This window comes from Lycium barbarum, chromosome 12 (assembly GCF_019175385.1).
Source record: "Lycium barbarum isolate Lr01 chromosome 12, ASM1917538v2, whole genome shotgun sequence".
Lineage (NCBI taxonomy): Eukaryota > Viridiplantae > Streptophyta > Magnoliopsida > Solanales > Solanaceae > Lycium > Lycium barbarum.
In genome coordinates, this window is record NC_083348.1 from 74,736,981 (window position 1) to 74,758,339 (window position 21,359).

The 21,359-nt window shown below is 33.6% G+C and overlaps 2 protein-coding genes across 3 annotated transcripts; both read right to left on the reverse strand.

Moving 5' to 3' along the window:
- Positions 1-599: 599 nt before the first annotated feature.
- LOC132622657 (chaperonin 60 subunit alpha 2, chloroplastic-like) lies at positions 600-6,450 on the reverse strand. The gene is made up of 9 exons (XM_060337302.1): positions 6,294-6,450; positions 6,002-6,185; positions 4,502-4,623; positions 4,204-4,411; positions 3,961-4,106; positions 3,317-3,623; positions 2,606-2,856; positions 1,856-2,056; positions 600-1,504 (listed from the first exon to the last, which is right to left on the reverse strand). The coding sequence occupies exons 1-9, from the start codon at positions 6,345-6,347 to the stop codon at positions 1,217-1,219; spliced, it is 1,761 nt and encodes a 586-aa protein (XP_060193285.1). The 5' UTR covers positions 6,348-6,450; the 3' UTR covers positions 600-1,216.
- A 5,907-nt stretch (positions 6,451-12,357) lies between these two features.
- On the reverse strand, positions 12,358-18,984 carry LOC132622821 (glycine cleavage system H protein 2, mitochondrial). Of its 2 annotated transcripts, none has more exons than XM_060337491.1 (3): positions 18,769-18,984; positions 13,511-13,770; positions 12,358-12,714 (listed from the first exon to the last, which is right to left on the reverse strand). In XM_060337491.1, exons 1-3 carry the CDS (start codon positions 18,842-18,844, stop codon positions 12,586-12,588), a joined length of 465 nt encoding a protein of 154 aa, XP_060193474.1. In that variant the 5' UTR covers positions 18,845-18,984; the 3' UTR covers positions 12,358-12,585. The 2 variants fall into 2 exon arrangements, with proteins under 2 accessions (XP_060193474.1, XP_060193473.1); XM_060337490.1 differs by lacking the exon at positions 18,769-18,984 and adding an exon at positions 15,752-15,969.
- Between the last annotated feature and the right edge of the window lie 2,375 nt (positions 18,985-21,359).

The window sequence follows — 21,359 nt, forward strand, 5'->3', positions numbered from 1 at the left end:
AAATCTTTTTTATTGAGAAAAATAAAGACGATAAGTATTCGCTAGTAACAAGATTCATCAAGTTGAACTATTTAAAATAAACTTTAAACGTAATTGTTAGTCATTTTGTGTTAGTAGGGATCTAGTAGCTCAATTGGTTGGCTACCTAAACTTTTACCTTGTTGGAAGGGTTCGAATCACACGTTGTAATCCCATTTCCCCTTCCCCAACCTCCTTTGTAATTAAAAAAAAAATATTAAAAAAGTCATTTTGTGTCGTAAAAAGAATCCACATGTGAAGGAGGATAACTTAAGAGCAAATGTATTGTTGAGAGCTAATTAAATCTAAGGGGGGGGGGGGGGGGGGGGTATTTAGGAAAATATTTTCCTGAAAACTTACTTATTTTCTAGTGTTTGAAAAGTACACAGAAAATATTATACCAAAACATTTTGACCAATAACATGAAAACTTTTGGAATTACCAAACACGCCATAGATGTTTTTTCCCTATTTGAAATGCCTTGTTGGTGCCACTAGGACTGTTAAAAAGTTAAAATGGAAGGCATGCAACAAGAACATCTACAGACAAAATGAGTTTAGATTATACGGGCATGAGTTCAATTTGATTTAAATGATAAAGGTCTTCTTAGCTTTACCAAACATAGACATTATCCCAGCTCACTAACTGTTATCAAACTTCCATCAGTGTGGGCTATAAAGTTATTGTTACACCATGAAGTCCAGATGAACCCAAAACATGCAAAATGAAACAGAACATAGAACAAAAATGAAAAAAATAGGCGAGGTTGGGGGGGTACAAACTACAGCAACATGCAGCTGTTTACCACTAATAGAAACTATTCTTCTTTGCTTCATGCATTTGGTATCCGTATCCCACTGACCCCAACTACTTATAGAAAACTGAAAATGACGATCCTCTGCCTGCAGGAACATGTACCCCTGAAACAAGCAGACTGTGCTCCTGTATGATCGAGGATATCTACATTTTCCTACCGCGAACCAACAAAAGAATCGAGGCTCGAAAATTTGTGTGCTTGGCTACAGTTTTATCTACAATGACACAATCTGTAGTATCAGCCGGAACCAAAATTCTCAACTCTTTCTAATGTCTCGGCTAATTCAAAGCAGCAGAGTAGAGCTTGCCTTTTACGATGACAACATCATGAATTTGAACCTCCTTGTCAAGAGCTTCAACCGGGATTTTATCTTTTATCCTTTTAAGGACTTATACCAGGAATCTGAGGAACAAGCGGTTTGGGCTCCTTGGTTTTCTCTACCATTATTGCTTGAGTAGTTAGGACCATACCAGCAACAGAGACAGCATTCTGAAGAGCACATCTTGGAACACGGCAAGGGTCAATAATCCCAGAAGCAAGAAGGTCTTCATATTTTCCAGTCATGGCATTATACCCGATTTTCCAGTCACAACCTCTAACTTTTTCCACAGCTATATCTCCATCCACTCCTGCATTTGCAGCTATTAGCTTTGCTGGTGCAAGAAGTGCCTGAAAAAGTTGTAGACCATTGAATTCTGGAAGTTAGAAAGGCTGTTCATCAGTCCAGAAAGAGTCTTCAAAATTCACTTGTCTATAGTGACTTAAGTTAGATTCTTTTTTGAGGGAAAACAAATAGGAGAAAAGAAGCAAAAGATAGTAGTCGGAGAGCAAATAAACATGTACACAACAAAAACAAATGCATAGATGTTTCTTTTTCCAACTTGTAAAATGTTAGGCTCCCAATGTTTGATCCTTCCTTACCCTCTTCTCCATCAGAGAACTATCCAACTAAATGCGTAACCATGTACAAATTGAGGAACTTTATATGCATTTAAAAAAAAGGAACCCAATATGCCATACCATTCCTATTATGTCAGCACCAATCCGCTCATCTGGATCTTGAAAAGATTCTTTTATGAGTGGTACTTGTTCAGAAAGATGAATAAAGGTGGCACCACCACCAGGCACAATTCCTTCATCCATGGCAGCAAACGTGGCACTTTTTGCATCCTCAATTCTCAGCTTTCGGTCTTCCAGTTCTGTTTCAGTATGTGCTCCCACCTGAATCCATACAGGATCTTATCATAGGAGATCTTTTTTTAAGAGAGAAACAAATATATAAGAGCAAGGATACATACTTCTTAAAAATGATGGAATATTTTATTTGGAAATATAAAGATAACAAGTGTGAAATTGGCACTCTCGGAAGAGTTAACATCTTGTACTGTTTGAATACGAAGGGTAATCAATTTCTGTTGGATTAGATTTCCACCTCAACGTAATCAGTATGCTAGCTCCCAGGTTAACATTTTCATGTATCACCCCAGAGCAAACACATCAAAAGGTGACAGCTACTGGCTGAATGAGGTATTCTTGTTTAATAATTAAAGGGAGGTCATACCTAGCAATTTGAACCATTTTAACTGCTTTAGAAATCAATTATACATTTAAAATTTATTCACTTCTAAAATTGCAGCAATCTGAACATAAACGTGAATATATGTTAGAATATAACAGATACAACAAGCAAGCAGGATAAGGTTCAAATATACTGAAGATGGTTGTATAGGAATGTTTGATCTGAAACATCACGCCTTAATTAATACAGACCTTCAATATGGCCACACCACCTGAAAGTTTAGCTATTCTTTGTGAAAGCTTCTCTGACAAATATTTATTATCTGTTTCTGCAAGATCCTTCTTTATCTGCATTATTCTGGCTTGTATTTCAGCTTTAGTGGAGGGGTCAGCCACAATTGTCGTAGAATTGCTTGTTATTGTTATTTTCCGAGCAATACCAAGCTGATCAGAGGTTGCACCTTCAAGATTCAGGCCTAAGTCTCCAGATAGAAAATCAGCACCTAATTGCAATATAATGCCGTTAGATGTGATGGTAAAGGAGATCTTGGCAGATACTTTTCACTTGGGGCAACACTATGTCTTGAGAAGACCATATAGCATCCGACAACTATTAATGGTTAAGGCAAACCTCTTTTATGAGCATTGCTAGAGTAAATGTACATTACAGAAAATGCTGATTTTGGCGAACTGTAAAACCAATGCATTTGTGCTGAAGCATTCCAGAAAATTTACAGATGCATTGTGGATATTATCTACCTTCAAAATGTTACGTTCACTCACTGGAGAGTTCACAGAATATCAAGACTTTACAAGCTTCCTCTTAATTCACGTGATTAACTCTCTCTTGGTGGTGCTGGAAAGCCGGACCAACCTATACACTAATCCATTTTGACACTTTTTTTGGGTGTGATCACATGTATTAAGCTATTCCGATAATTCAGAATGAAGTGTTTGGTTCACCTGTCAACAAGGCAATGTCTTGCAATACCGCTTTCTTTCCTTCTCCAAATCCTGGACATTTCACAACAGCAACATTGAGCATTCCTTGCATCTTGTTAATGACTAGTGTTTCTAGCACTTGGGTTGAAATGTCCTCAGCAAAAATCAGCAAGGGCACACCCAGTTGAGTGGCCTTCTCTAGCAAAGGAACAATTTCTTTGACACTAGAAATCTTTTGATCAGTCACCAGAACCTTGGCATTTTCAAACTCTACTATAGATTTATCAGGATTGTTGATGAAATGGGGTGACATGTACCCCTTGTCAATCTGTAGGAAAAGAATGCCTGAATACAAATCAAGAAAATAATGAAAACAAATGGAAGAAAAAGAATTTTACATATGAAATCGTGAAATTAGCTAAAGAACATAAATGGATAACAAAGAGTTTAATTCAATTTCTTAGTAGAACTGTGAATCAAACAGCTAAGGTTCTTATGGCACTGTGTTTGAGCTTTGAAATTTGCTTCGAACCTGAAAGACATGGAAAAGTACAGGAGGGATCATGTTTAACCAAACCTAATATCTTATTTTTCGGTGCAGTATGATTAATTAAATTTCTGTGAATTTGAAGTCAAAAAGTAACACTTCAAAGACCAGATATTACCTTCATTCCTTCTTCGACCGTGACTGAGGTTTCAGCTGATGAGGAAGACTCGATACATATCACTCCATCAGGACCAATCTTCTTAATTGCCTCAGCGATCAAACTGCCAATGAACTCATCATTACCAGCTGATATTGAAGCTACGGCTGCAAATAGTAAGAAGACAGAGATCAATACTTTAATATTTGAAAGTGAGTGAGAAATTTTCAGAGTTAAATAAATATAAAGAATAAAGCAAGTTACCTTTTATATCATCATTTCCTCTAACAAGATAGCTTTTCTTCTTCAAAGTTTTGACTAGCTCTCTTACTGTCTGCTCCATTCCTTTCTTCATAGACACAGGGTTAGCCCCAAAAGTGACAGCTAGCAATCCAGCTTTGATCATCTCACGAGCCAAAACAATTGCAGTAGTTGTACCATCGCCAGCTAAACGGTTGGTCTTAGTTGCGACCTGCAATAGACAACATATTGCCAAGATTAGGAGTTCCTCAAATATTCGACAACCCAAATCATGCTACAGTGTCAGGTTCAAACTAATAACCTCCTGGATAAGTGTCGCTCCTGCATTTTCAATTGTATCTGGAAGTTCTATGGCTTGAGCTATGGTAACACCATCATTAATTACTTTTAGTCCCCCAGATTCTGAGAGCACTACATTGCGCCCTGCATAATTTAGTCACGCAATAAGTGCAGCCCAAAACAAGCAGGCAGAAAACATCATATATGCTATGTCTAAAAACAAGTTCCTCATACATATTTGATTAATAAGCAAAAGTACAGACCAACTTATTTCTTCCAATCATGTGTTTGAAGGACACTTATCATAATTCTAAGCAGGTAATATTCAAAAATCAATCTACAGAACACAGCTTTTGGGAAAACTTTTTTTTTTTTTTTTTTGCAATTTCATGGGCTAATCTAAAGATCGCCCTAATATCAATATTAGGAAAAGCATACTGAAAGCATAGACATAACATTGAACAAGAAATTGCTTCATATCCTACTTTGTTTCCATGGAAAACTGACTTTTGTTTCACAAATTAAATGTCTCTCAATAAACTGTGTGTTCTATGAGGAGAATTGGATAAAGCTATTTTTTTTTTCTAGAATATGTTTCTGTACTCATAACATTGAAATGGAGTTCCTCTTCTTTTTAGAAAACAAGAGAAGAAGTCATTCTTTAATTTTTGTTACCCATCACAACAACAAAAAAGTGGTTCTCCTTTTATTTAAATTTCTTTCTTAACCTCTCCTAATTAGTTCGGGTCAGCTCACCTGAGCTCACAATTTTGACTCAAATCAAAATTAACCAACAACTTTGTTCTCCTTTCTTTCATTTGCCAAATATAGACCAACATATGTAAATGATACTCCCTCTGATTCAGTTTGTTTTGCCTTACTTTCCTTTTTAGTTTGTTTAAAAAAGAATGTCTCTTCCTTTTTTGGCAACTCTTTAATTCCAACTTTCCACGTGGCATGTTTAAGACCACAAGATTAAAGGACATTTTGTACATTCTCCATATCTTTAGCTAAAAACCACAAGATTCAAAAGTATTCTTTACTTTCTTAAACTTTGTGTCAAGTCAAAAACAGACAAAACAAAACGAAACGGAGGGAGTATATACAAATGATTTTAGGTTAATATTTTTTGCTTACGTACTGAATACAAGAAAATAAGTAAGAAACCCACTTATTATCCTGAAAAAACATTTTCCTTCGTACCGAACAAGCCCATAGGCCAACATATATATATAAATGAAATAACCAAGTCTAAGAATTTTAAAGAAGCAGGAAACCCATTATACCTCAAAGTCTAAGAACACACCCATAGACCAACTTTCCACATAACAGTTTTAACACCACAAGATTAAAGAGCATTTTGGTACATTCTACATATCTTTAGTTTAAGACCACAAGATTCAAAAGTCTTTATTTACTTTCTTAAACTCTGTGTCGAAGTTAAAACCAGACAAACAAATTGAACAGAAGGCGAGTACAAGCAAGTGTAAGAATGTTTAAAGAAAGAGGAAACCCATTATACCTCTAGGTCCTAAAGTGACAGAAACAGCATCAGCAAGCTTATTAATACCAGAAAGTAAAGCTTCTCTGCATTCTTTATCAAAAGCTATTTTTTTTGGGCCAGCTCTCACCACCATTAACTTCTTCTTCTTCTTCTTCCCTAAGCTTTGCCTCAATGCCCAAGAATTACCCCTTCTTTTATCTTCCTGAAAAGTCCAAGTCAAAGAAAAAAAAAATTCAAGAATCAGCTAAAAACAACAACTTTGCATTTTATCAAAGGGGCAAGACTTGATAGTATTGTGAGAGTTACATACCGAGAAAGAAAGCTTTAAAGGGGAATAAAAAGGTGATAAGATTGATAAAGACATCTTTGTAATGGTTTTGCAGACTGTTCAAGAGGTTTTAGGGATGAAGAGGAAGAGGGGTTATGTCAGTGCTAAACCTTACACTGGTCAGCTCTGAGAAAATGACAAAAATGGTACCTTATGTTTGCATAGATTTACAATAGTCCTTTATGTATACTTTTAATCAGTTTACATCCTCCATATTTTTCAAAAGTGAATATATTTTTATTTAATTTTAGTGGTTAGATTTAATGAGGATTTTTGCAATTTCAACATCAAAAACTGCACCAAATACGAGTAATACATCAAAAGATAATACTATAGAAATTACTCTGTGAGAAACTACACCAAACAAAAAAGAAAGTGATAAAATGGGAAAAAATTACACCTCTAAATGTAAGTTCTGTTAAAATTTCTTTTTTAACGACATTTATCTTTTAAAAAAAGGACAAGGACACTAAATGGCCATCAAAAATTTGTTTGACACGTGTTTGGGCTTAATGCCGCGAGTTAGCCGTTCGGCCCAAACTTTTGCCAAACACTAGCCCAGCATCCCGTTCATTACAAAATGATCAGACATTTTTGTGGTGACTAAAAGCCGTCACAAGATCAAAAAGTTGTCACTAAAGATCGACAAAAAAAACATATTGAACGTTAAAAAAATATCCCAAAACATGTATAATAATTATATCATATGTGTATAATTAGTAAGTATATGTTGATTATACGGTTATTAAATACAAATTATACAACAATGATATATTTTCTAAACACATATTGTAGGGATACATTTTCTATACAATAATGATACAGTTTCTATATATGTATGATACATTTTCTATACAACAATGATACAATTTCTATACATGTGCTAAAATTAGTTGAAAAAACTACGAAATGAAATTATTTCAAAAAGGCTAAAAAATGTCTTTTAAACTTCTTGGGTCATCCGGTTGTCAATAGTTTGGGCCGGATGACCATTTGTGTCTTTTTCCCTTTTGTTAAATCTATCCATCAGAGTTTGTTGAATATTTTATGGAGGTTATATGTTTGACAAACTGTTTAAGAGTAAATTCCTTAAAAGGTCATCCAAATTTTGAGAATTGCTTACAAATATCATTCTTGTTTCTTTTAGGATTAGAATATCATCCAATTATCACTATTTTTCACAAAATATACTCAACACACAAACCCTCATCTTCTCCTAGTTGGCATGCCATGTCACATAAAATTCTATTTTTTAATAATAAATTTATTTAACTTATCAAATCCATTTAACTCAACTCAACACAAACTTATTTAACCAATCAAATCATATCTTATACCCATTTAACCCGATTAAAATTTTTTGATTCAAATTACCATGGGTAAATTGTGATGGTAGAAGGGCGTGATTCACCTGCTCATTTTAGCTCCAATTACTAGCAGTGAATTAACAAAACGAGAAATGCATAATCTACTGTTCATATTGAGGGGTGGAAATTTTGGACTACCTCGGCTATATAACTAGGGATGTCAAATTTAACTCAAGTTTCAACCAAAAAAAGAAAAGAAAAAGGAAATGTTAGATAATTAGCATATCAGTGTCCAATATCCAATTTGAGCCAACGACTAATCCGGGGGCACCATATAATACCCATTAAAGGGAAAAACTCTTCCTACCATTTTTTTTTTTCATTTTTTGATTTGAACTCGAGATTTCTAGTTAACGATGGAGAGATCCCATGTATCTCATCATAATTATTGGTGTTATTCTTCTTGACCTTTTTTTCTTTTCTTATTGGAGTCAGATTAGTTAAAAGGAAGTAATTAGTAGCCACTAAACAATTATTGCAAATTTATAAAAGGGAAAAGGGTCAAATATATCCCTTTACTTTAGTTTATTGGCTAATTTTACCCTTCGTTAGCCAAAGTAGTCAAATATATCCCTCCCATTACAAGTTGGGCCAAATATACCCCTACCGTTAGCAAAATTTCAAAAATATCCCTTATTTCTAACATATTTTCACATAAACAAGTCTAGTCATTGGAATTAGGTGACATGGACACCACATGGCATTTAACTTATTCTATGTGATGCTTACGTGACAATTTTTTTTAAAATAATCTGGAAAATTGATTTTTCTAAAAACAAATCTGTTAAAAATGGATTTTGTTAAAAATTTGATTTTTTTTATTTTATAAAACCCGCTTCTTAAAAAACATATTCCGGAAAATTGAATTATTTTATTAAAAAATCTGGAAAATGATTTTTTTAAAAAATTAGTTTTACATATTTTTTAAAATTAATCCAGATTTAAAAAATAATTAGGACACTTTTTCTAAAAAAAAAAATACTTTACAGTTTTCCAGATTTAAAAAAAAAATCCAGATTTTTAGTTAAAATATCCAATTTTCGAGAATATATTTTAAAAAACGGGTTTATTAAAATAAAAAAGTTTCAGATTTTTAATAAAAGTCATTTTTTTCAGATTTGTTTTAAAAAAACAATTTTCTAGATTGTTTTTTTTTTTAAATTGCCACGTAGGCACCACATAGACTAAGTTAAATGTCATGTGGCGTCCATGTCACCCAATTCCAATGACTAGACTTGCTTATGTAGGAATATGTTAGAAATGAGGGTATTTTTGAAACTTTGCTAACGGTAGGGGTATATTTGGGTCCATCTTAAAACGGGAGGGTATATTTGACTACTTTGGCTAACAGAGGACAAAGTTAGCCAATAAACTGAAGTAGAGAGATATATTTGACCCTTTTTCCTTTATAAAAACGTAAAATAGTAAAACATGAAGGAAAAAAAAATTGCATATGTAAGCATACCGTGTTTTTACTAAAACAATTCCTTTGAATTACATCATATTTTTTCTAAAGAGGCCAAGAGATCGTATTTCCTCTTAATAAGGTAAATGGATTTAATTAGTTAAATAAATTTATTATTAAAAAATAAAATTTTATGTGACATAGCATGTTAACTAGGAGAGAAGAAGGATTTTGTGTGATAGTATATTTTGAGAAAAACAGTGATAGTTCGATGATATTCTAATCCTAAATAAAGCAAAAGTGATATTTATTGACAATTCTCAATATATAAGTGACTTTTTAAGGAATTTATTAAAAGATCAAAACTGTTGAGATGTATATTCAAAGAAGAATCGAAAAATACTTGACTTTCTAAAACTAGCTTTGTTGGTCCAGACGTCCAGTTACCTTTTTGAAAAAGAAAAAAAAAGTGTATTTTACTGAAATCCCACGTCCCGACATGACCTGTTGGCAAGATTGCAAATCCACTGTGAACTTTTCCTTTTGAACCTTTGGCTTCCTAATTCTTATACACCTTTACCCATTCCCAGAAAAGGGAGATTGGAATTAGAAGATAGAACATTTGATTCTAGGAGAACTGAATCAGTAAAGACTTGTTTAAAGGTGGCCTTAAGGGACATTGTTAAAAAAATTACTCAATTTCTTCCACAAACCCGACTCAGCCCCAATTTCATCTTCTTCTTCAAGAAGAATGCTCAAAAAAATTGAGCCGATCTCCTTCGATTCTCAATTCAAATTTGAGATACAATTTCCTCAAAATTCGGTGAACAAATCCCAACCACCAATTTCTTCGAACAAACATTGGTGGTTGGGATTTGTTCATTGGATGAATAAATGAATATCTGATCTGTGGCTCTCACTAAAACAAGAGAGATTTTCTCACAAATTAGCCTCAGCTCTCAAGTACTCGGTCTAATTATGCACAAGAGTGTTGGCCAAGTAAAACAATCAATTTTATAAGCATAACAATCAAATTTGAAGTGTGATTGATGCACGAACCAATCAACAGACTGGAGCACAGCTGAAGCGTTTGGGCTGCTGTATTAGTTATTATTTTGGTGTTACTGGACCACTATGGTATTTATCTAGCAAGCTTCCCCACATCTTGACATTTTATCAATGACTGACTACGTTAATAGCAAGAATAGTGAAATGGAAACTGAGTTTCATCAATTAGGGGATAGCATAACGTCAAAGCCAACGGAAAATGGTGGAAGTTATTTCACTGCTTTACTTGAACTGCCAGCAAATCAAGCCATCCAATTTTTTTTTCATTGTTGAATCAATGTTTTGTTTGAAGTTGAGATTTGTTCACTGAATTTTGAGGAAGTTGCATCTCAAATTTGAGCTCATTTGATTGAGAATTGAAGGAGATTGGCACAATTTTTTTTAGAATTCTTCGAGGTTGAGTCGGCGGGGGTCGGGTCGTGGAAGGAATTGAGTAATTTTTTTAACGGAAAAGGATCAAAAATACCCCTGAACTATCAGAAATGGATCACATATACTCTCTGTTTGCATTTAATATCAAATATACCCTCACCGTTACCAAAGGAGGCCACTAATACCCCTCCACTTAATGGCTGGCCATTTAAGCTGACGTGGCAGTGCCACGTGGAAAAAATTATCCACGTGGACGACCACGTCAGCCTCTCTCCCTCTTCCTCTTTAGTTCAGGGGTATTGTTGACCCTTTTTTTGTAGTTTTTAAAAAAAAATTCTAGATTTTCTACACCATCGCATACCCCCCCCCCCCACACCCCTACACCCCAATTTTTTTTTGTAGTTTTTAATTTTTTTCTGGATTTTCTACACCACCACATAACCCCCCCCCCCCCCCCCAACCTCCACACCCCTCGCCCCCAAAAAAAAACTTTATTTTTTTAAAGTTTTTAATTTTTTTCTAGATTTTCTACACCATCACATACCCACCCCCATGACCCCCCACACCCCACCACCCCTTTCAAAATTTTTAAATATGAAGTAGAAAATTCGGGTGTGTGCGGGGGTTGGGTGTAGAGAATCAAAAAAGAAAACTTTTCAAAACTTTTTTTGGAGGGGTGGTGGGGTGTCGTTCCTGGGGGAGGGGGGTGGCGGCGGTCGTGGGGGTGGTGGGGTGAAAAATAAAAACTTTTTTGATTCTACTTCATATTTAATTTATCTTTTATAAAAAAATTTATAAAAATTGAAAGTTTGCGTGGTTAAAAATTAAAATTTTTGGAGGGGATGGTGGAGTGGGGGTGGGTGGTGTAAAAATCCAAAAATAAAAAAACTTTTAAAACTTTTTTTAAGAATTTTTTTTTGGCGGGGGGGGGGGGTGTCCACTCGGGGGTGGGGGGTCGGGGGTATGTGGTGGTGTAGAAAATCCAGAAAAAAAAAATTAAAAACTTCAAAAAAAAAAGTTGTTTTTTGGTGGGTGGGGGTGTGGAGGGGATGAGGGATATGTGGTGGTGTAGAAAATCTAGAAAAAAATTAAAAACTACAAAATAAATAGGGGTGTGGGGGTGTGGATGGGGGTTATGTGGTGGTGCAGAAAATCTAGAAAAAAAAATTTTAAAATTACAAAAAAAAGGATCAAAAATACCCTTGAACTAAAGAAGAAGAGGGAGAGAGGCTGTCATGGCCGTCCACGTGGATAATTTTTTCCACGTGGCATTGCCACGTCAACTTAAATGGTCAGCCGTTAAGTGGAAGGGTATTAGTGACCTACTTTGGTAACAGCGAGGATATATTTGATACCAAATGCAAATGAAGGGTATATGTGATCCATTTCTGATGATTCAGGGGCGTTTGACCCTTCTCCGTTTTTTTAAAATCGGATAATTTAATTTGGTTTGGATTTTTCCATCCAAATAGGAGTACAGGTGCAAAGTTTGGATTTTTCCATCCAAATAGGGGTGCAAGTGTAAACTTTATTGACGACAAGGCTATATTTGTTCACTTTCATAAAGTTGGTTAATAGTTGGTTAATAAAATAAAGTAGAGGGGGTATATTTGACTTTTTTCCCTCGTTAAAAAGCACCATTCAACAGTAATGCCATATTGAGGAAAAACAATTTACCACATTAACTTTGCCTTAAAAATATAGTGAAGGGTGTCGGGAAAGGTAAGAGTTGATCGGTTATGCAAAACAGATGGAAGGGTTAAATGTAGGTTTGACATTTTAATTAATGAGCTTAATACATCAATTCATCACTGAAAATTAGAAAAGGGCTAAATGCAGAAGAGGAAAATAACTACTAGAATTAAACTAGATGACATTCAACATCAAAGTACTGAATTATTTGCAAAGAAAAAGAACTGTCATGGTAACAAATGTTGTATCAAAGACCAAATAACACTACTAGTACTCTCCACCTTCTGGGGCTTAGGAGAAAGGCCTCTTTATGCACTATGAAAAAATCCTGCTGGAAAGTGTGTTCTTGCTCAACTTTGTGGGGTTTCAATCAGTGCTTGGCGTCTTCTTCATCACAAAACTTTGAATAGTGGTCAGAGTCCATCAACGATTTGACCTCGTCGGGGTTGTTCATCTCCACCTTAATAATCCATCCTTCTTGATATGGGCTTCCATTGATCTAAATTTAACACATTGCACATTAGATCACATACCATACACAAACAAGTAATGATGAAACGTGAAACAGTATCATACAGCTGGAACTGAAATAAAGAACACTCGATGATTGATACAAGTCTTGTGGAGTATATGCATCGGTGAGTTGAGCTACAAAAATCAACATTTTGATGATATGTTGAGAGAAGTGGAAAAGTTTTGATGTGCCAGATTCTAGTTAGCCACATATTCTCAAAGAAACATTTGTCTGATTATATAAACCTGTAAGCACATTCCTAAGTTACATTATTAACTCCCAAGAGGTACAGAATTAAACACTTGGAGCTGCAAAGCCGAAACAGTTTATGACTAAGTATTAGGTTCATATATCATCTTTTTCATGGCATACATGATTGATTAAGATGATAAAATATTGACTTAGTAATAGATTTTATAGGTTAATAGAGCTCAGACCTAAATCCTAATAGTAAGTCTCTGCAGACTAGCAAAACGGCTCTTAAAATTTTATGATAGTAGTACAAGTGTACAACAACTTAGCACGCCTCATATCAGACTAGTTGCGGAGAGATATGAATCCTCATTATCCATTTCACTAAAGAAGACTGAAGATAAACCTACTTGATCTCAGGTGTAGAATAATGGAAAATATTCTCCTTATTCTAACTTGAAGCACATATCCTAGAATTAACACTAAAGACACATTCAAATGGGACATTGCCATATCATCTGCAAGAATGCTAGCTTCAGCATTATATTCTAACCTATATGCATGTAGTTAACAGACATATGATACTCACCAGAGCAGGAGAGGAGTCGAGCTTCTCATTAACTTCCACCACCTTCCCTGAAACAGGAGAATTGATATCGCTGGTGGCCTTGACACTTTCAACAGCACCAAAACTGCCAAATTGTTCAACAGAAGCCCCAACTTCAGGTAACTCAACATAGACAACATCACCTAAATGATCCTGAGCGTGATCAGTAATGCCAATTGTTGCAGATTTACCGTCAACTTTAACCCATTCATGAGACTCTGCATACTTTAAATCCTTGGCCACTGCAAAAGAATTGAACACAAAACCATAGTCATATCACGTCATTCAAACAAAGCTTCAAATTTTGTTTGCTACTTTCAGTCTGTTTTTTTTAAAAAAAAAAAAAAATTGCTTTAGAGGTTCTTTAGTTTTTTTTTTTCCTTTTGACCTCAGAAAGGAGAGAGGATGCTGGTCATATGTGTCTGCATATCCGTAGTTCGTTGCTACATTATTCAAAGGGGAGACTTTGCGGGTCAAATGTTTCTATGGTTTTGTATAAAACTATACCCTTTATAATCAGTGGATTCAGACAAAACATGGAAGTCAAACGTATGGATAGCAACACGATAGGAAGCAAATTCACTCTAAAATTTGCATATCCATAATTCAGGATATTGACAACATCTATGGACATATGTTGCACAAGGAAATAACCCATCATGATTATTTAGAATAATAAAATTTTGAGCCCAATTTACCCAAAATAAATAAATATTAAATTAACATTTTCGTGTACAACTTAATTGGATTTTAATTTGACTATTACAACAATGTCAACTCTTGCAGAAATGCAAGGTAAGGCTGCGTACAATAGACTCTTGTGGTCCGGCCCTTCCCCGGACCCCGCGCATAGCGGGAGCTTAGTGCACCGGGCTGCCCTTTATTACAACAATGTCAACAAAAAGCAAATGGAATATGCTACCATTAAATTCATTTTTCTAGGCGCCTTTTTATTTCTAAGGTTTAGGGAATGAATTGCATCTACAAGGTCAACATGATCAAATCATTATAATATGGAGACCGACTTTAAAACGTCATACAACACTTGTAGAATCAAACTCAACACTAAACTTATAAGAACATATTTAGCCTGCCAACTCTATCCAGATTGTTCGCTAAGCAAATGCACCTGAATAGGAATTTAGCATGTTCTCTAAACATACTTTTTTAAAACAAAATGGTATGTTCTCTACATATACATATGAACAGAAGTCTTAGAGTACTACAAGATGCCTTCAGTTTTGCAGTGCAAATATAGAGGACAGAGGAAAAAGAAAAGGCATGCGGACTGGAATTTTTGAAAACCTACAGAATCTGCAGTTCACAACCAGCTACTAAAGAGGCCGGCACTTGAAGGAAGAGAATAACAGCTATGATAGGACAGGATTCCAATTAAGCATCTTCATAGACCCCGCTTTAGAACCTCTTTTATTCGAAATACATAAATGCAAACAAAACAAGTACAAACATGGATGCATTTTACAAAAATTTAGCACTCTGCCATTAAATTTAAAAAGGAGCACTAGTCCTAATTCCATTACCATCTTCCAATACTATATCGCTGATGATATCAGAAATAAGTACAAGTTATTATCAAGTCTCCATCATAAAAATTACATATGCATCTAAGGGACAGATTCACATAGCAAACAACAAAATATCAACTCTCAATCAACATCTGCAAACAAAAAACACACACACACACACAAAAAAAAAAAATAGCCTACAGATTTATTAAAAAAAGAAAAACAATACACACACAATACTCTACTACAACCTTGAAACACTTTAAGACTACCAAAGGTGACATATTGTATAACCTAGAATAAACCCCTAACACAGATTCTTCCACTGATTATATAAAATTAAAAAAAAAAAAATGCATAAAGCAAACCACAACAACATTTCCCAATCAGCATCTCCATACAAAAGAAACACACTGCTAAAATCTGGATACACACCATAATAAAAAAAAAAGGTGACAAGAGTACAAATTCAACGAAATGAAATACAAATCTCTCAACAATCCTTCTGTGATCTAAGGAACCACACAAAAGCCACAACCCACTTCCAAAAATCAGATCTTTAATCAAGAAAATGACAGATCAAGCAAATTCTTGTATACACAAAAAATACATAAAAAGATTCACACAACTCAAAGCAAATAAAAAAAAAACATTTAAACATGAAAGAAAAAGGAGTATAACTCCATAACCATATTACCAGTGGCAAAAGCTCTGTGAAATGTTGAGATCCTGAGATATGAAGCAGCCCTTGAAGCCCACAACATTGCTGCCATTTTTTTTTTCAATGTTTGCTTTCAATTTAGATTAGTGGCACACTTGTATGTATTAGGTAAAAAGGTTTTCAAGTGGAAAAATAAATATAGAAGCAATAATAATAGGAAAGACAGAGGTGGCTGGTGGGTCGAGGTGTCAACAAACTCATTCAGCAGAAGTTGGTAAGTGTCAGTCACTTTGTAGGTGTCACTTGTAACATTTGATGGTGGGATATTCCATGTGGAAGGTCTCATGGAACATGTCCTGTTTCCTAGCTTTATTTTTCACATTTTCTTTTGACAATTTTAGGGTTTTAGTTAAGCATTGAATTACTCTATCCGTTTCTAAATAAATGGTGTTTTGCTTTTTATTTTATTTCAAAATAAGTGGTGTTTTAGGATTTTAAAGAAAAATTGGTACTATTATTCTTCCAAAATTATCTTATTTACATAATCAAGAATTATAAATTAGTTTTTCTTTTTCTAGACATTTAATTAGGGGTAAGTTAGTAAAAACGATCATAATTTTCTAGAAGTAAGCACTTTCTTAAAGGGTGTGCATAAACGTAAAAACCCCACTTATTATGAAATGGAGGGAGTAGTATTTAATATTCCCTCCGTCCTATAATAAGTGTCAGCTTAGCCAAAAACATGAATATTAAGAAATCAATAATGCAATGTGAAGTCTATTAAATTGCCCCTATATAATAAAAGTAAATTACTTTTTCCTCTTCAGACATCCATGATTAGTAATACTTTTGACATTGGGAATCCAACCATACCAAATTACTATGTGGCTTTCCAATCATCATGTATATGTTACTTTAACTTGTCATTTTTTGTCTAAGGGTAGAGTGGGAAGAAACTAGTTAATTTATGTCTTGGTTTTCTAAGGTGACACTTATTATGAGATAATTTTTTTGGCTAAGATGACACTTTATAATGGGACAAAGGGAGTACTAGCATTTAATTATAAATGCAAAATAACATTTCAAACTGAACAATAACTTATGTCTATCTATATCTAACTATTATAAATTGAGCATCAAAGGATTTCGTGCACTGGACGGGACTGCTCATCCCTTAATCAGACGTCTCGTGAACAAACAAAAAAAAACTATTATAAAGCGCGAACCTCCTGGACAAATGTTGGTCAACTTTTTAATCCTTTAAAAAATAGATTTTACATTGAAAAAACGATCATTTAACTGTTTTTCTAATGTTTGAGAATTTTAAATTAAATAAAAAGTTTTTCTTAAATCTTTTCTTATTTGAACTACTAGTTACGGCAGGCCCGTGCTAAGCCCGGACCCAAATTCAAAATATAAAATTAATAATATTTTAATTAGAGAAAGTATAACCTGTATCAAATTTTCTTAGCACATAATTAATATGATCTAGTGGCACATTAAATAAATATTAAATTAACATTTTCGTGTACAACTTAATTGGATTTTAATTTGACTATTACAACAATGTCAACTCTTGCAGAAATGCAAGGTAAGGCTGCGTACAATAGACCCTTGTGGTCCGGCCCTTCCCCGGACCCCGCGCATAGCGGGAGCTTAGTGCACCGGGCTGCCCTTTATTACAACAATGTCAACAAAAAGCAAATGGAATACGCTACCATTAAATTCATTTTTCTAGGCGCCTTTTTATTTCTAAGGTTTAGGGAATGAATTGCATCTACAAGGTCAAACATGACCAAATCATTATAATATGGAGACCGACTTTAAAACGTCATACAACACTTGTAGAATTAAACTCAACACTAAACTTATAAGAACATATTTAGCCTGCCAACTCTATCCAGATTGTTCGCTAAGCAAATGCACCTGAATAGGAATTTAGCATGTTCTCTAAACATACTTTTTTTAAACAAAATGGTATGTTCTCTACATATACATATGAACAGAAGTCTTAGAGTACTACAAGATGCCTTCAGTTTTGCAGTGCAAATATAGAGGACAGAGGAAAAGAAAAGGCATGCGGGCTGGAATTTTTCACATAGTTACAGAAAATTATTCAACTATCCGTGAAAACCTACAGAATCTGCAGTTCACAACCAGCTACTAAAGAGGCCGGCACTTGAAGGAAGAGAATAACAGCTATGATAGGACAGGATTCCAATTAAGCATCTTCATAGACCCCGCTTTAGAACCTCTTTTATTCGAAATACATAAATGCAAACAAAACAAGTACAAACATGGATGCATTTTACAAAAATTTAGCACTCTGCCATTAAATTTAAAAAGGAGCACTAGTCCTAATTCCATTACCATCTTCCAATACTATATCGCTGATGATATCAGAAATAAGTACAAGTTATTATCAAGTCTCCATCATAAAAATTACATATGCATCTAAGGGACAGATTCACATAGCAAACAACAAAATATCAACTCTCAATCAACATCTGCTAAAAAAAAAAAAAAAACACTCACACACACACAAAAAAAATAGCCTACAGATTTATTAAAAATAGAAAAACAATACACACACAATACTCTACTACAACCTTGAAACACTTTAAGACTACCAAAAGTGACATATTGCATAACCTAGAATAAACCCCTAACACAGATTCTTCCACTGATTATATAAAATTAAAAAAAAAATGCATAAAGCAAACCACAACAACATTTCCCAATCAGCATCTCCATACAAAAGAAACACACTGCTAAAATCTGGATACACACCATAATAAAAAAAAAAAGGTGACAAGAGTACAAATTCAACGAAATGAAATACAAATCTCTCAACAATCCTTCTGTGATCTAAGGAACCACACAAAAGCCACAACCCACTTCCAAAAATCAGATCTTTAATCAAGAAAATGACAGATCAAGCAAATTCTTGTATACACAAAAAATACATAAAAAAGATTCACACAACTCAAAGCAATTAAAAAAAAACATTTAAACATGAAAGAAAAAGGAGTATAACTCCATAACCATATTACCAGTGGCAAAAGCTCTGTGAAATGTTGAGATCCTGAGATATGAAGCAGCTCTTGAAGCCCACAACATTGCTGCCATTTTTTTTTCAATGTTTGCTTTCAATATGGATTTGTGACACACTTGTATGTATTAGGTAAAAAGGTTTTCAAGGGGAGAAATAAATATAGAAGCAATAATAATAGGAAAGACAGAGGTGGCTGGTGGGTCGAGGTGTCAACAAACTCATTCAGCAGAAGTTGGTGAGTGTCAGTCACTTTGTAGGTGTCACTTGTAACATTTGATGGTAGGATATTCCATGTGGAAGGTCTCATGGAACATGTCCTGTTTCCTAGCTTTATTTTTCACATTTTCTTTTGACAATTTTAGGGTTTTAGTTAAGCATTGAATTACTCTATCCGTTTCTAAATAAATGGTGTTTTGCTTTTTATTTTATTTCAAAATAAGTGGTGTTTTAGGATTTTAAAGAAAAAATTGGTACTATTATTCTTCCAAAATTACCTTATTTACATAATCAAGAATCATAAATTAGTTTTTTTTTCTAGGCATTTAATTAGGGGTAAGTTAGTAAAAACGATCATAATTTTCTAGAAGTAAGCACTTTCTTAAAGGGTTGGCATAAACTTAAAAACCCCACTTATTATGAAATGGAGGGAGTAGTATTTAATACTCCCTCCGTCCTATAATAAGTGTCAGCTTAGCCAAAAATATGAATATTAAGAAATCAATAATGCAATGTGAAGTATATTAAATTGCCCCTATATAATAAAAGTAAATTACTTTTTCCTCTTCAGACATCCATGATTAGTAATGCTTTTGACATTGGGAATCCAACAATACCAAATTACTATGTGGCTTTCCAATCATCATGTATATGTTACTTTAACTTGTCATTTTTTGTCTAAGGGTAGAGTGGGAAGAAACTAGTTAATTTATGTCTTGGTTTTCTAAGGTGACACTTATTATGAGATAATTTTTTTGGCTAAGATGACACTTTATAATGGGACAAAGGGAGTACTAGCATTTAATTATAAATGCAAAATAACATTTCAAACTGAACAATAACTTATGTCTATCTATATCTAACTATTATAAATTGAGCATCAAAGGATTTCGTGCACTGGACGGGACTGCTCATCCCTTAATCAGACGTCTCGTGAACAAACAAAAAAAAACTATTATAAAGCGCGAACCTCCTGGACAAATGTTGGTCAACTTTTTAATCCTTTAAAAAATAGATTTTACATTGAAAAAACGATCATTTAACTGTTTTTCTAATGTTTGAGAATTTTAAATTAAATAAAAAGTTTTTCTTAAATCTTTTCTTATTTGAACTACTAGTTACGGCAGGCCCGTGCTAAGCCCGGACCCAAATTCAAAATATAAAATTAATAATATTTTAATTAGAGAAAGTATAACCTGTATCAAATTTTCTTAGCACATAATTAATATGATCTAGTGGCACATTAAATATGTATTTTTGAATGCAATACTAAACATTATAATTGGTAGTGAACCTACTAATTTTTTACTTAGAACGGAAAATTTTGGAAGCGTTGCGGTGTATTGTCTCATTCAAATTATGCATAGTGACGTTTTTTTTTAATTGACCCCATCACAATTCACAATTTCTTCAGCGTTTTAAGAGAATCTTAAAATTTTCTAAATTTACCAAAATTGGGTGTGACACCTTAATTAATAAAGAAATAAAGTAGGAGTAAAATTAAGTCATATGAAAAAGTTATAGTACATGTCATCACCTTCAAAAAGTTAGTCTAAGGGATTTTCTATGATAAAAAAAGTTTAGAAGTGCCTTAATATTTTTAAAACACCCCATAGTAGAGGAAACAATAAAAGACAAATATAGGGGTAAATTTGGAAGAGGAAATATTTAGTTGGCAATCTTAGTTGTAATGTAAAAGGACTCTAACTAAATACTACAAAAAAGTTAGATTGACCCTTATTATATATAGTAATATAAGAAATCTATAAGACTTCAAAACCAATTGAGAATTTACCTTATATAAATCTTTTGTTCATTTAAACTATGTAACATTATTATAATTACTTCCATATTATCTTCCTAAAGTTTAGGACCTTGAAATCAGTCAATATTTTATTTGTTAAATCATTTCTTATTTACTTAGTAAAGAAGAAGAAGATTATGATGCCTTCATATTTAGATGTTGTATTAATAACTGAACACTAAAATAATTAAGATTGTTTGTTAACCTATGAATGTATAAAACTTGTCTTTATTTTGAAATAGATAAATAGAAAAATTAAATAAAATACTAAATTAATCGAATACTATATCAAAAAAAAAAAATCTCAAGAAATTATATGGTGGTTGATGTAGTAATAGGTGGTAGTGGTGGTTGTGGGTGTCAATTGGGGTTGTGATGGATATAAATTATTCATGATATTTTGTATATAAAAATAAGTTTTTAAATAAAACATGAATAAATATATCCTATTCTCGCATATTTTCTGATAAATTCTACAGGAAGAAGAGTACTCTAGAAGAATAGAGAAGAAACAAATTGTCAAAGAAGTAAGCAAAGAATTCAATAGGTGCAACCACGAATTCATAAGT

What these genes read in the sequence shown, in the direction of transcription:
- LOC132622657 (XM_060337302.1), bottom strand. Translation starts at nt 6,347, where the DNA reads ATGTCTTTATCAATCTTATCACCTTTTTATTCCCCTTTAAAGCTTTCT. An exon ending in CTTTAAAGCTTTCTTTCTCG is followed by an intron (nt 6,186 to 6,293) that starts GTATGTAACTCT and finishes TGGACTTTTCAG; the next exon opens with GAAGATAAAAGAAGGGGTAA. An exon ending in GTGCTGACATAATAGGAATG is followed by an intron (nt 1,505 to 1,855) that starts GTATGGCATATT and finishes CAACTTTTTCAG; the next exon opens with GCACTTCTTGCACCAGCAAA.
- LOC132622821 (XM_060337491.1), bottom strand. Translation starts at nt 18,844, where the DNA reads ATGGCAGCAATGTTGTGGGCTTCAAGAGCTGCTTCATATCTCAGGATC. An exon ending in TCACAGAGCTTTTGCCACTG is followed by an intron (nt 13,771 to 18,768) that starts GTAATATGGTTA and finishes ATTCTTTTGCAG; the next exon opens with TGGCCAAGGATTTAAAGTAT. An exon ending in TCGACTCCTCTCCTGCTCTG is followed by an intron (nt 12,715 to 13,510) that starts GTGAGTATCATA and finishes TGTTAAATTTAG; the next exon opens with ATCAATGGAAGCCCATATCA.